The sequence below is a fragment of the Scyliorhinus torazame genome, chromosome 2, assembly GCF_047496885.1.
Source record: "Scyliorhinus torazame isolate Kashiwa2021f chromosome 2, sScyTor2.1, whole genome shotgun sequence".
NCBI lineage: Eukaryota > Metazoa > Chordata > Chondrichthyes > Carcharhiniformes > Scyliorhinidae > Scyliorhinus > Scyliorhinus torazame.
Window position 1 is genome coordinate 81,091,015 of NC_092708.1, and position 15,302 is coordinate 81,106,316.

Consider the following 15,302-nt stretch of genomic DNA (forward strand, 5'->3'; position numbering starts at 1 on the left):
GCCCATCCGGGCCGGAGAATTGAGCGGGGGGTCCCGCCAACCGGCGCGGCCCGATTCCCGCCCAATCTCCCGTACCGGAGACTTCGGCGGGGGCGGGATTCACGGTGGCCAACGTCCATTCTCCGACCCGGCGGGGGGTCAGAGAATGACGCCCCTGTTCTTTCCTGGGTATAGGTGTAGGAGACATAATGGAGTGGTAGATTATTATGGGCAAGGAGAATGATCAGCTTCAAGTCTCCATATATTCAAATAATCTAATTAGACAAGAGGAAAGTGGACGCATTTCAACGGAATTTTGAAAAGTTTGATGTTTGGAAAAAAAACTTTCCCCCCACCCACCCACCCTCTGTCTGTGGATATGTCCCCGGAGCTGTGTCCCATCCCCTGGCTGTTCGGATGTTGGCTGCTGTGTGTGTCGTGTTGCCTCCTGCAGTGTTCAGGCACAGTGCCGATGCATAAAAGCATAATTGGGATTTTAGGCAATGTCTCCCACATGCTACATGGCCCGCCCACTTATGGGAATCCACTTGGGATGTGTGAACTACTCACTTAACCATGATTGCCAATTCCCTATTAGCAATAGCCTTCACCGTGCAGCCAGAGGCCTCGGCAGTCGGTGGGGGTTATAGGTGGTCATTTGGCCGACGGCAGGGACAATGATTGCCCCTGGAGCAGGTAAACAATCCAGAGTTTGGCAAGGTGGAGCTGCACGTGGTTGCCCTCCAAGCGTCCCATCACCCTCCTATGGCGGCCTACCCCTGCAGAGGGTCCCCCACCCCAGCTGAGGGTCCCTCGCCTCCCACCAAGCAGTGGGGTGACAATGCCAGAGCCTCCGTCCCTTTGCCTGTGAGCAAAGGTGGCTACTCACCTCCTCGACTCCCCAAAGAGGCCCACCTGCCAGCTTAACGTTTTTCAACCAGGACAGGTGTTCGATTTGGAGGTGGTTGAGCACTTTGGTGATAGTGACCACAATGCGATTACGTTTACTTTAGTGATGGAAAGGGATAGTTATATGCCGCAGGGCAAGAGTTATATCTGGGGGAAAGGCAATTATGATGCGATGAGGCAAGACTTAGGATGCATCGGATGGAGAGGAAAACTGCAGGGGATGGGCACAATGGAAATGTGGAGCTTGTTCAAGGAACAGCTATTGCGTGTCCTTGATAAGTATGTACCTGTCAGGCAGGGAGGAAGTGGTCGAGCAAGGGAACCGTGGTTTACTGAAGAAGGCGGCTTATGTAAAGATGAGACATGAAGGTTCAGTTAGGGCGCTCGAGAGTTACAAGTTAGCTAGGAAGGACCTAAGAAGAGCCAGGAAGGGACGTGAGAAGTCTTTGGCACGTAGGATCAAGGATAACACTAAAGCTCTATAGATATGTCAGGAATAAACAAATGACTAGGGTAAGAGTAGGGCCAGTCAAGGACAGTAGCGGGAAGTTGTGCGTGGAGTCCGAGGAGATAGGAGAGGTGCTAAATGACTATTTTTCGTCAGTGTTCACACAGGAAAAAGATAATGTTGTCAAGGAGAATACTGAGATTCCGGCTACTAGACTAGACGGGCTTGAGGTTCATAAGGAGGAGGTGTTAGCAATTCTGGAAAGTGTGAATATAGATAACTCCCCTGGGCCGGATGGGATTTATCCTAGGATTCTCTGGGAAGCTAGGGAGGAGATTGCTGAGCCTTTGGCTTTGATCTTTAAGTCATCTTTGTCAACAGGAATAGTGCCAGAAGACTGGAGGATAGCAAATGTTGTCCCCTTGTTCAAGAAGGGGAGTAGAGACAACCCGGTAACTATAGACCAGTGAGCCTTACTTCTGTTGTGGGCAAACTCTTGGAAAGGTTTATACGAGATAGGATGTATAATCATCTGGAAAGGAATAATTTGATTAGAGATAGTCAACACGGTTTTGTGAAGGGTAGGTCGTGCCTCACAAACCTTATTGAGTTCTTTGAGAAGGAGACCAAACAGGTGGATGAGGGTAAAGCAGTTGATGTGGTGTATATGGATTTCAGTAAAGCGTTTGATAAGGTTTCCCACGGTAGGCTACTGCAGAAAATACAGAGGCATGGGATTTGGGGTGATTTAGCAGTTTGGATCAGAAATTGGCTAGCTGGAAGAAGACAAAGGGTGGTGGTTGATGGGAAATGTTCAGATTGGAGCCCAGTTACTAGTGGTGTACCACAAGGATCTGTTTTGGGGCCACTGCTGTTTGTCACTTTTATAAATGACCTGGAGGAGGGCGTAGAAGGATGGGTGAGTAAATTTGCAGATGACACTAAAGTCGGTGGAGTTGTGGACGGATGTTACAAGTTACAGAGGGACATGGATAAGCTGCAGCGCTGGGCTGAGAGGTGGCAAATGGAGTTTAATGCAGAAAAGTGTGAGGTGATTCATTTTGGAAGGAATAACAGGAAGACAGGGTACTGGGCTAATGGTAAGATTCTTGGCAGTGTGAATGAGCAGAGAGATCTCGGTGTCCATGTACATAGATCCCTGAAAGTTGCTACCCAGGTTGAGAGGGTTGTTAAGAAGGCGTACGGTGTGTGAGCTTTTATTGGTAGAGGGATTACGTTTCGGAGCCATGAGGTCATGTTGCAGCTGTACAAAACTCTGGTGCGGCCGCATTTGGAGTATTGCGTGCAATTCTGGTCACCGCATTGTAGGAAGGATGTGAAGCATTGGAAAGGGTGCAGAGGAGATTTACCAGAATGTTGCCTGGTATGGAGGGAAGATCTTATGAGGAAAGGCTGATGGACTTGAGGCTGTTTTCGTTAGAGAGAAGAAGGTTAAGAGGTGACTTAATTGAGGCATACAAGATGATCAGAGGATTGGATAGGGTGGACAGTGAGAGCCTTTTCCTCGGATGGTGATGTCTAGCACGAGGAAACATCGCGTTAAATTGAGGGGAGATAGATATAAGACAGATGTCAGAGGTAGGTTCTTTACTCCGAGTAGCAAGGGCGTGGAACGCCCTGCCTGCAACAGTAGTGGACTCACCAACACTAAGGGCATTCAAATGGTCATTGGATAGACATATGGACGATAAGGGAATAGTGTAGATGGGCTTTAGAGTGGTTTCACAGGTCGGCGCAACATCGAGGGCCGAAGGGCCTGTACTGCGCTGTAATGTTCTAGTACTAATCAGCTGCAGCGCGAACCCCTCACTGGGGAGGCCGCTGAATGACAGGAGGCTGTTGGATAAAGGGTGGCTCTCGTTAATTGTATGGAAATAATGCTTAAGTGGTGATAATCCGTTTCTTGCCTCGCTATGGCGAGATCCCGATTCCGCTAACTGGAGCGGGGCGGTTGCATCGTAAAATGTTTGTTTGGCGCCTGGCACGGTTCTCATTTTTGGCCTCGCCCGCTATTCACCATCCTCGTTTCGCTTGAGTGAAGCCGGAGAATTGCGCCCTTAAGTCACTTTTTTGGTCCCTGGGGAGTTCCTCACCAATTTAGTCCACACTTGGGGCACGGTTCTCCGGCCTCATTGCACTCTCGCTCGAATGAAACGAGGCCAGTGAATAGCAGAAGAGGTGGAAAAAAAGGGGGAGTGGATGTGCACAGGTCCACCATGCCAACCCCTGGATCGTGTGTTCCAGTTCCTGGGGCAACCCTTGCCACTGACTGTCTGCCGCACCGACCGCCCATAGTCCCATTGACCAGAGGGCACTGGCCTTGCCGTTGAAGGCTATTACTAATATGGAATTGGCAATCATTGTTAAGCGCACACTTCACACATCCCAAGTGGATCCCCGTGGGTGGGCGTGCCATGTAGCATGTGGGGCTCATTGCCTCGTATCCCAATCACACCTTGATGCTGGAGATTTATAAATCTCCGACCTGGCGCGGGCTCTGAGAATCACAGCCAGAGTCTTTGGATTACTCATCTTCATACCCTTGTCTTCCAGTTGCTCAGTCTTTCGGCCAGCATTTATTGCCCAACCCTAGTTGTCCTTCAGAATGTGGTGATGTGCCGCCTTCTTGAACCGCTGCAATCCCTTAGGTGTAGGTACATCAACTGTGCAGTTAGGGAGGGAGTTCCAGAATATTGCCCAGCGATAGTGAAGGAGCAGCGATATATTTCCAAGTCAGTATGGTGAGTGACTTGGAGGGGAACCTCCAGGTGGTGAGGTACTCGGGTATCTGCTGCTGTTGTCCTTCTAGATGGTAGAGGGCGTGGGTTTGGAAGGTGCTGTCTCAGGAATCTTGGCGGATTACTGCAGTGCATCCTGTAGATGGTACACATGGCCACTGTTCATCTGTGGAGGGTTTGAATGCTTGCACAGCAGCTTAGGAAGAGGGAGGCAGCTAGGGTGATAGGGAAAGTCAAGGACGGAGATGGGAACCTGGTTGGTGATTCAGTAGGGGTGAGAAGGCGTTTAGGGATTTATACAGCAGGCTGTACAGGTCGGAACCCCCTACGGGGCCGGAGGGGATGAGGCACTTCTTGGAGGGGCTGAATTTCCCAAAGGTGGACGGGGAGCGGGTAGAAGGGCTGGGGCCCCCATTCGGGCTGGAAGAGATAGTGGAGGGCTTGAAGGCCATGCAGGCCGGTAAGGCCCCAGGCCTGGGTGGCACTGCCAAGATGTCAGGAGCGCTGCTTGGGTGCCAGGGTGGCACTACCAAGAATCCGGTCCAAGGGGGGCCATGCCCATTAAAGGAAGGTGGAAGGGAGTTGGGTGTGTGCAGGGCAGGTAAGTAGGTGCCTCTGGGAGGTTTGGGGAGGTGACAGGTGGGAGTCCTGGAGAGGGGTGGGTACTGTGAGGTGGCTTGGGGGGGCCTGAAGAGGAGGGCTCCCAGGGACCCCATAACCGAATGTCCTCATTTGGAGGTGGGGGGTGACATACCCCATACCCATGGGCAATGTGGGACCCACTAGCTCACTTAGAGATTGGGGCAACCTTACAAAATGGTGGCCCAATCTCTGAGTTCAGCTCCTCTGTGCTGAACAAAATTGGTTTGATGAGATGGGGCCTATAAAACCATGCCAGGGGATAACTTTCAGAATTTGTTGATGGTGCTGGAGACTTAATGTTCTCATATAATTTTCTCTAAATTGTTAGGTTACTTTCCTAATAATGGTTTTCAGTAATACCAAAGGCATTCCAAATGGAACATATACAGGTTTCTGAAAACAACAGGCAGAATTAACCATAGAGTATCCCTATGTCAGTAAGTATGGGAGCTTTAAGTTTAATACTTTACAAATGAAAATCATTTGGATATAAAGAATGGGAGAAAGGAACTTGGGAGACACATGTGATGGATCAGTCCCCTCTGCTAGTTTCAGAAATGGGCGATTAGACCATTAAACATAGGAGCAGAAGTAGGCCATTTGGCCCGTCAAGTTTGCTCTGCTATTCAATGAGGTCATGACTGATCTGATAATCCCCAACTCCACTTTCCTGCCTTAATCCCATAACCCTTGATTGTCTTTCTCAGCCTTGAAAATACTTTAGAGCCCTGTCTGTACAGCCCTTTGGTAAGAGTTCCACTGATCCACTACCCTCTCCAAGAGAAGAGATTTCTTCTCATCTTTGTTTTAAACGGGCGATCCCTTACTCTGATTATTCCCTCTGGTTCTAGACTCTCCCACACGTGAAAAAATCTCAGCATCTCGCCTGTCATGCCCCCTGAGAATCCTATATGTCTCATTAAGCTCACCTTTAAATCTTCTAAACTCCAATGAGTACAGGCCTAACGTACTCAAGCTCTACTCCATAAGCCAATCTCTCCAGACCTGGGATCAACCGAGTGAACCTTCTCTGGACTGCCAGTATATCTCTCCTCAGATAGGGGGACCAGAATTATCATAGAATTTACAGTGCAGAAGGAGGCCATTCGGCCCATCGAGTCTGCACCAGCTCTTGGAAAGAGCACCTACCCAAGGTCAACACCTCCACCCTATCCCCATAACCCAGTAACCCCACCCAACACTAAGGGCAATTTATCATGGTCAATCCACCTAACCTGCACATCTTTGGACTATAGGAGGAAACGGAGCACCCGGAGGAAACCCGCGCACACACGGGGAGGATGTGCAGACTCCGCACAGACAGTGACCCAAGCCGGAATCGAACCTGGGACCCTGGTGCTGTGAAGCAATTGTGCTATCCACAATGCTACCGTGCTGTCCACAAAATTGCTCAATGTATTCCAGGTGTGATCTAACTAGTGCCTTGTATTGTTTTAGCAAGACTTCCCCATTATACTCCATTCCCTTTGAAATAAAGGCCAACATTCCATTTGCCTTCCCTATTACTTGCTGAACTTGCACGCTAGCTTTTTGTGATTTATGCACAAGGACTCCCAAATCCCCTGGTGCTGCAGCTTTTTGCAGCCTTTCTCCATTTAAATAATAAAAATATTCAGCTCCTTTATTCTTTCCACCAAAGTGCATAATTTCACATTTTCTTATTATTTTCCATCTGCCGAATATTTGCCCACTCACTGAAGACAATTAATCCTATGTTTATTTTAAAAAGTGTTAAGTATTTATTCTTCACCAGCATGCCTTGCTGCAATTATACAGGGCTTTGGTGAGGCCAAACCTGGACTATTGTGTGCAGTTTTGATTTCCTTATCTGGGAAGGATGTTCTTGCTTTGAAGGGAGTACAGCGAATGTTTGCCAGACTGATTCCTGGGAAGGCAGGACTGACATATGAGGAGAGATTTAGAACAAAGAACAGGAACAGGCCCTTCAGCCCTCCAACCCTGAACCCTCAGCACTTCCTTGTGCCGTATCAATCCATACCCATCCTATGCATGTTTTTGACCAGATGCCTTTTGAACACCGTTAATGTATCTGCTTCCACAACCTCTCCTGGCAGCATGTTCCAGGCACTCGCCACCCTCTGTGTAAAAAGGCCTGTCTCGCACATCTCCTAAACTTTGCCCCACCGACCTTAAACCTATGCCCCCTGGTGACTGACCCCTTCACCTTGAGAAAGAGTACCTGCCCATCCACTCTATCCATGCCCCTTATAATCTTTTTAAAAAAATATATATATTTATTAAAGTTTTTTTAACACAATTTTTCACCCTTACAAACAATAACAAACCCCACCGTAACAAAATAACAAGAAATCGCACAGAGCAAGATATCTACATGGTAAAAACGATATGTTACATAGCTTTGTACACTGGCCCTCTCCCAGACGTGCCAGTTTCCCAAATCCCTCATGTTTTCTCTTGCTCATCCACCCTCCCAGGCAAGCCCTCATTTTACCCCCCCCCCAGGTTGCTGCTGCTGCTGACCGACCTTCCTCTAACGCTCCGCGAGATAGTCTAGGAACAGTTGCCACCGCCTGTAGAACCCCTGTGCAGACCCTCTCAAGGCAAACTTAATCAGCTTTATGAACCCAGCCATGTTGTTTATCCAGGCCTCCACGCTGGGGGGCTTCGCCTCCTTCCACATTAGCAAGATCCTTCGCCGGGCTACAAGGGACGCAAAGGCCAGAATGCCGGCCTCTTTCGCCTCCTGCACTCCCGGCTCGTCTACTACTCCAAATATTGCTAGCCCCCAGCTTGGCTTGACCCGGACTTTCACCACCTGAGCTATTGCTCCCGCCACTCCTCTCCAGAATCCCTCCAGTGCCGGGCATGACCAAAACATATGGACATGGTTCGCCGGGCTCCCTGAGCACCTTCCACATCTGTCCTCTACCCCAAAGAACCTACTCAATCTCGCCCCCGTCAAGTGCGCTCTGTGAACCACCTTAAATTGTATCAGGCTAAGCCTGGCACACGAGGAGGAATTAACCCTCCCGAGGGCATCAGCCCATAGCCCCTCCTCAATCTCCTCCCCCAGCTCCTCCTCCCATTTACCGTTCAGCTCCTCTACCAGCGCTTCCCCCTCTTCTTTCATCTCCTGGTATATTGCCGACACCTTGCCCTCCCCGACCCATACACCCGAGATCACCCTGTCTTGAATTTCTTGTGCCGGGAGCAACGGGAATTCACTTGTAGACTTCTATCAGGTCACCCCTCAACCTCCATCGTTCTATTGAAAACAGTGCGAGTCTATTCAGCCTCTCCGCATAGCTAACACCCTCCAGACCAGGCAACATCCTGGTAAACCTCCTTTGCACCCTCTCCAAAGCCTCCACATCCTCCTGGTAGAGTGACAGCCAGAATTGTGCGCAATAGTTGGTTAGAATTCTATTCGCTGGAGTTCAGAAGAATGAGGGGAGATCTCATAACCTATAAAATTCTAACAGGGCTAGACAGAATCAGGGGACACAGTCTGAGGATACGGGTAGACCATTTAGGATTGAGATGAGGAGAAATCTCTTCACCTAGAGCGTAGTCAGCCTGTGGAATTCACTACCACAGTTAATAGTTGAGGCTAAAACATTGTGTGTTTTTAAGGAGTTAGATAAAGCTCTTTCGGATTAAGGGATCAAAGGCTATGTGGGGGGGGGGGGGGGAGGCAGGATCAGGCTATTGAGTTGGATGATCAGCCAATCAATGATCATAATGAGTGGAAGAGCAGGCTCAAAAGGCCGAATGGCCTCCTTTCCACAATAACTGCAGTGCAGAAGGAGGCCATTCAGCCCATAGTCTGTAGCGACCCTCTGAAAGAGCACCCTACCTAGGATCACTCCCCTGCCCTATCCCCATAACCTCACCTAACCTGCACATCTTTGGACACCAAGGGGCAATTTTAGCATGGCCAATCCACTTGACCTGCACATCTTTGGACTGAGAGGAAACCGGAGCACCCGGAGGAACATTGTGCAGTCACAGGAAGATTGTGCAAACACCACAGTCAGCCAAGGCCAGAATCAAACCAGGGTCCCTGGCACTGAGGCAGAAGTGCTAGCCACTGTGTCAACCACCTGCTCCTATTTTCTATGTTTCTATTCCTTGTGCCCTTATTTATCAGCAGAACATTCCTGTGAAATAGAAACGAAAACTGGTAAAAGATTGGGCCCAAATTTTAACATTGTACCGTGAGTCCCAATGTCAGGTCCGAAAGCAGATCTCAAACACGTGAGTGAACTGCAGCAAGGTGCTGGAGGGACCACTATCCGATTAAGGATGATGAATGGTTCCTTCGAGCTGCTAGCCCAGAGGATCGGCAACTCTGCCAGCCTTGTCAGTGGCATCCATAGAGGTGGGCACTGTTGAGGATGCAAGGAGAAGGCGACATGTCTCCATAATGAGGAGCCCCAAAGGGCTGGTAAGAAAGTAATAGATGTACCTGGCTTGGCAGGCACGTCCTAGCAATCGGTCAGGGATCTCTGAGGCAGGGGCAGCTATTGCCAATAGGAGTCCCCTGTTCAGGCTATGGAGCCTCCAGAAAAGAAGCCTGTAAAATGCCAGTATCCTGGAAAATGGCTGGCAGTGAGCCAATCGGTTACCTTAATTGGCTGCCCACCTCCAGCCAACAGACAACAGAACCGCTGCCGTTCCTGCCGCTGCGAATATCCCCCGGTGGTGGGACCATGTTAGCATTCCCTCCGCACATCTTTTGCTGCCATTTTACCATCTATTGCCCCCCCCGCCATCCCCAAAATGTTAGTATTTGGCTGTGACTCATGATGGAGCACATAAGTAGTAGCAGCTCATCTCTGGGTCCTATTGAATGTCATGTTTGCTTCCGGCAGTAACGATGAAGAAAGATGGAATTGTGACAGCCACATGAGGACGATATCCAGAACTGTTCATCCAGAACTGGATGTTGAACTAACAGTCTGCCAGCTTAGATATAGTGGAGGGGTCTCGACTCTAATGAGGTGCCTGTGAGGTATATGTGGAAACCAATGCTATATTTTCTGATGTTGCTCAGGGACAATAATTCAATAAAAATTCTCAGAGGGCCACATTGACTTAAGATTGAAACATTAAAGTTTGACTAGTTAAATTGATAATTGATTCAGATGAATATTTAACAGAAAGTATGCTTGACCAATCTAACAGTTGTCAGCTATTTGCATTGCAGCGAGCAACATAGATTAGTAATCCAGAGATTAGCTTTTATCAAAGAACAAATTAAACAGACCAATTTTAAGTTAGCTTGCCTTGACCTCTTTAACACTGTTTGATCATCAAAACAAGAATTCTATTTTTGTCACACCAACATTTGCATTAATTTTAGAGCTTCAATTGATTGAATAAATATCACTCTACCTTACGACAAGGTCTTAAGGGAAGTATAACTTCTGTTTATCTTTTTCATGTTTAATATTTGCTCTTATGTTTGTGAGAAGCGTAGAATTTATATATAAATTTGCCAAGCACAGCTTGATCCTCTTGCCATGCAAGTGAGATTTAAATATTGGTGCCAACCATGATGGGTATCTTCACTAGAGCTGCTGCACTAATGATTGCACTGGTACTCCAGTGTATTCTAGTAGAAATGTTACTGACAGAACTTGGCTGGAAAATGTTTATTTAGTAAGTCTTGATGTTTCTTGCCACTGAAATATTTGGAAGATCTTATGATCTCTGATGGGAGCTGGAGGAGGACCCAAAGGTCTGCTTCCCAGCTCATAAGCTAGTGCACAATAATTAATCAGCACATCTTTGTAGATTTTGCTTGCCAATCATTTATATTTAAAGCTGCTTCTTAAATTGAGATGCACTGAAACATTTGTAATCAGCCTGACTTTCCACTTAATGGAAAACTCACAAGATAAACTTCTGGTGAACTTTGCACATGCTTCACAGGGCTTGGAAATCATGTGAAATCTACAGATGAAGAAAGGTAGCTTGGGTGCCAACAGCTGGCATGGATCTATAATCTTTAGTACGAACCTTGAAGTTCAATGGTGAGCAGAAATTATCTCTGCAAAGTGTACGTGTACAGACTAGTGGTGGAACGCATGACAAGTGCAGACTAACAGTGGCAAAGAGGTTCATACCAAAACAGATTTGATACTTTGCTGTATGTCGAAACATGCTTCAAGATTTTTTTTAAAAGCAGATTATCAAGTTACAAATTACATTGAGCATACAGCTCACAAATGAGGCCTTGCATATTGTAATAAGGAAATTTATTGCTTGCAAACATTTCAGAGTTCCTACAGAACATGTTTACTGAATATGCCCCTCAGTTTCAATTTTTTGTTTGTAGTTTGATGAGGAATTACCAAAAGAGGTTTGCGAAAAATACACTCTTGCCTCAAGTTCACTTGTAACCTGCAGACACACATTATTTTTCATAGTTTTACCATATTTAATGAAATCACACATCACACACAAATAGAAGTGCAAAATGAATTGTCAAGATGTCAAGAATTGCAAGCCTTCACTTTGTCACCTTCTCATACAAATTACACTGGTTATTTCTTGCGGAATGACTGAAAAATACTGTAGCAACACACTGGTTTGCCACAACATTTTATTTTCCGGCAGCAAATTGTGCCACCTACTGGAAACAACATGTTAAGGGAAAAACATGACTGAATCAAAGTTCACAATAATTGTTCACTATCTTAAATATTATAGAATTTACAGTGTGGAAGGAGGCCATTTGGCCCATTGAGTCTGCACCGGCCCTTACAAAGAGCACCCTACTGAAGCCCACGTACTACCCTATTCCCGTAACCCAGTAACCCCCACTTAACATTTTTCCGACACTTAAGGGCAATTTAGCATGGCCAATCCACCTAACCCGCACATCTTTGGACTGTGGGAGGAAACCGGAGCACCCGGAGGAAACCCATGCAGACACTGGGAGAACGTACAAACTCCGCACAGACAGTGACCCAAGCTAGGAATCGAACCTGGGATTCTGGAGCTGTGAAGCAACTGTGCTGACCATTAGACTACCGTGCTGCCCATAATATGAACTGAAAACCCAACTTATGTTTTAAATGGATACTCAATAGGCGGGATTCTTCGTTTGTAAGACTAAGTGTTGACGCCAGGGCAGGATTCGTGAACTTCTACAACAGGAAAACTGGTGCCACACCTGGACCCATTCAGCGACTGTTTTGAGGGGCTGGCACTAACATAACGTGGAACATGGTCATTCCCATGGAAAATAGTGTCGGATTCGCTGGGGTCAGGATTGACACCCGAGAGACTGACTAGCTGCAGCTGCATATCAGCACTCCACTCCCCGTACACACATCCCAGCCACAAGATGACACTGATTGCACTGGATCGTACCCATCCCGTTGATAGGTCAGCTGGGGCCAGAGGGCGCCGAGGAGGGTGGCGTGGGGGCATATGACCCATGGCCCTAAGTTCACAGTGGGCAGTCAGCAGTGTGCGCAGCTGCCTGGCAGGTTGCAGCAATGGTGTTCCATGCCCCTCCACCCAGACCCCTCAGTCCACCTGCTGGCCACCCAACGCGACTCCCCCCCCCCCCCCCCCTGTCCCTGGCAGGAGCTCCCTGGCCACTGGTACAACTGTCATTAAACTGTAGCGATCTTGGACACTTTCCGTACCTCCTGTCTTTCCCTCATCAGCCATGGCACCTGTTTCATGATTTTTAAAAGCACAAGTGAACCTCGGCACCGGAAATTCTCCCCCAGTGGAGGTGGCGAATCATAGAGGCCCCGGAGAATACCGGGTCAGGCCTGCTAATATGCCAAGGGTGTTTTCTGTGTGTGTGGAGTGGAACACATTGACACCGCTGTCGAGGCACTGGAGAATTGCAATTTCCCGTGAAACCGAAGCCAGTCACGTTCTCTGCATCAAAACCAATCACGGGCGAGATTCTCTGACCCCCCGCCGGGTCGAAGAATCGCTGGGAGCTGGCGTGAATCCTGCCCCCGCCAGTTGGCGAATTCTCCGGCACCGGATATTCTGTATTCGGCGGGGGCGGGAATCGCGCAGCGCCGGCTGGCAGCCCCCCCCCCCCCCCCCCCCCCCCCCCCCCCCCGCGCGATTCTCCAGCCCGGATGGGCGGAAGTCCCGCTGCTAGAATGCCTGTCCCGCCGGCGTGGATTAAACCACCTACCTTACCGGCGGGACAAGGCGGCGCGGGCGGGCTCCGGGGTCCTGGGGGGGGGGTGGCGCGGGACGATCTGGCCCCGGGGGGTGCCCCCACGGTGGCCTGGCCCGCGATCGGGGCCCATCGATCCGTGGGCGGACCTGTGCCGTGGGGGCACTCTTTTCCTTCCGCCTTCACCACAGTCTCCACCATGGCGGAGGCGGAAGAGACTCCCTCCACAGCGCATGCGCGGGGATGTCATTTCCGCGCCAGCTGGCGGGGCACCAAAGGCATTTTCCGCCAGCTGGCGGGGCGGAAATTAGTCCGGCGTGGGCCTAGCCCCTTAAGGTTGGGTGCTCGGCCCCCCCCAAATGCGGAGGATTCCGCACCTTTGGGGCGGCGCGATGCCTGACTGATTTGCGCCGTTTTGGGCGCCGGTCGGCGGACATTGCGCCGATACCGGAGAATTTCGCCCGCACGTTTCCCAATTTCAGCATCGGCTGACTGAGAATCCCGCCCCATGTTTTTTCTCCAATCCTTTATTCATTCATTACTCAATGATAGAAACGGTTACTTTGCACAAATTAGCTTGTCATTCAGATGGTTCAAACAAGCTACTCTTTTTTTTTCCACCCACCTATACAATGTTGAAAAGCATTTTTCCTCTGTCTTTTTTTCTGCTCCCTAACTCCTCCCCACCACATTCCTCATTAGAAAATTCATTAACTACATTAGAAGGAGCAATAATGGAGCAGGAGATAAAGGATGCAGTCGGGGAAGGTGGCAGGGCCGGATGGGTTTCCGGTGGAATATTATAAAAAATTTAAGGATAGGTTGGCACCCCTGATGGTGGGGATGTTTGAGGAGGCGAAAGGGAAGGGGTTGTTGCCGCAAACCTTGGGGCAGGCATCGATTTCCCTGTTACTAAAAAAAGATAAGGATCCGACGGAGTGTGGGTCGTATCGGCCCATATCACTTCTGAATGTGGACGTAAAAGTGTTGGCGAAGGTACTGGCGGGTAGGCTGGAGGAGTGCCTTCCGAAGGTAATAGGGGAGGATCAGACGGGGTTCGTGAGAGGGAAGCAGCTGTTTTCGAACATTAGGAGGGTTTTGAACGTTGTTATGGCACCGGCGGAAAGAAAGGAAACCGAGGTAGTTGTGGCATTGGACGCCGAGAAGGCGTTTGATCAGGTAGAATGGGGGTACCTGATGGCAGTGCTGGAGCGGTTTGGGATTGGACCAAGGTTGGTGAACTGGGTAAAGCTATTATATAAGGAACCGAAGGCGCGTGTCCGCACAAATAATATCAGTTCGAGATATTTCTCTCTCCACCGTGGGACGAGACAGGGATGTCCTATGTCCCCCTGCTGTTTGCACTTGCGATTGAGCCGCTGGCCATTGCATTGAGAAGTTCGGGAGCATGGAAAGGAATAGTGCGGGAGGGGGGGGGGGGGGTGGAGGGAGAGAGCACAGGGTGTCCTTGTATGCCGACCACTTGCTGCTATATGTGTCGGAGCCGAGTGTGTCGATAGGAGGAATATTGGAGCTACTGCGGGTATTTGGGTCTTTCTCTGGGTACAAGTTGAACCTGGACAAGAGTGAGTACTTTGTGGTGTCTCGGCCAGGGGTGGGGGGGGGGCTGCCATTCCGTAGAGCAGGGACTCATTTTAGGTATCTGGGGGTACAGGTTTCCCGGGAGTGGGGGAGGCTTTGCAGGTACAACATCACTAGTTTGGTGGGGAGAGTGAAAGCCGATCTGGCAAGGTGGGACGGCCTTCCTCTGTCACTGGCAGGTCGGGTACAGGCGGTCAAAATGAATGTGTTGCCGTGATTCCTATTTATTTTTCAATGCCAACCGATTTTCCTGCCAAAGTCTTTTTTCAGGGAGATTGAGGGAAGGATTACCTCATTCATATGGGGAGGGAAGGTGGCCAGAGTGAGAAAGGTGCTGCTACAGAGGGGAAGGCAGGCAGGGGGGTTGGGTCTCCCAAACTTGTTGTACTACTACTGGGCGGCAAATGTGGAGAAAGTGCGGAGCTGGGTCAGAGGGGTGGATTCTCAGTGGGTCAGAATGGAGGAGAGTTTGTGCAGGAGGTCGGGGCTGAAGGCACTTGCAACAGCGCCGCTCCCGATAGCTCCGGGGAAATATTCAGGAAGTCCGGTAATAATAGCTTCGTTGAAAATCTGGAGGCAGTTTCGACAACACTTCGGGTTGGGTTTAGGGTCAAGGGAAATGCCGATTCGGGGGAACCACAGATTTGAGCCAGGGAGGTGGGATGGAAGTTTTCGGAAATGGGAAGAGAAGGGGATTGATACGCTAAAAGATTTGTTTCTTCGGGGTCGGTTTGTAGGATTGAGGTAGCTGGAAGCGAAGTATGGGCTAGAGCAGGGAGAAGTGTTTAGGTACATG

The 15,302-nt window shown here is 49.3% G+C and overlaps 1 protein-coding gene across 2 annotated transcripts in view; it reads left to right on the forward strand.

Moving 5' to 3' along the window:
- tmem37 (transmembrane protein 37) overlaps window positions 1-15,302 on the forward strand; it is a 90,682-nt gene that overhangs the window by 12,926 nt on the left and 62,454 nt on the right. Inside the window, exon 1 of one of the 2 annotated variants that reach the window (XM_072473171.1) lies at window positions 10,759-10,778. The exons of the other annotated variant lie outside the window; for it this stretch is intronic. Within the exon in view, the coding sequence (XP_072329272.1) occupies window positions 10,776-10,778 (3 nt within the window). The 5' untranslated portion in view covers window positions 10,759-10,775. Of the gene's footprint in view, window positions 1-10,758; window positions 10,779-15,302 lie in introns of those variants that run through there. 2 annotated transcript variants of the gene reach the window in all.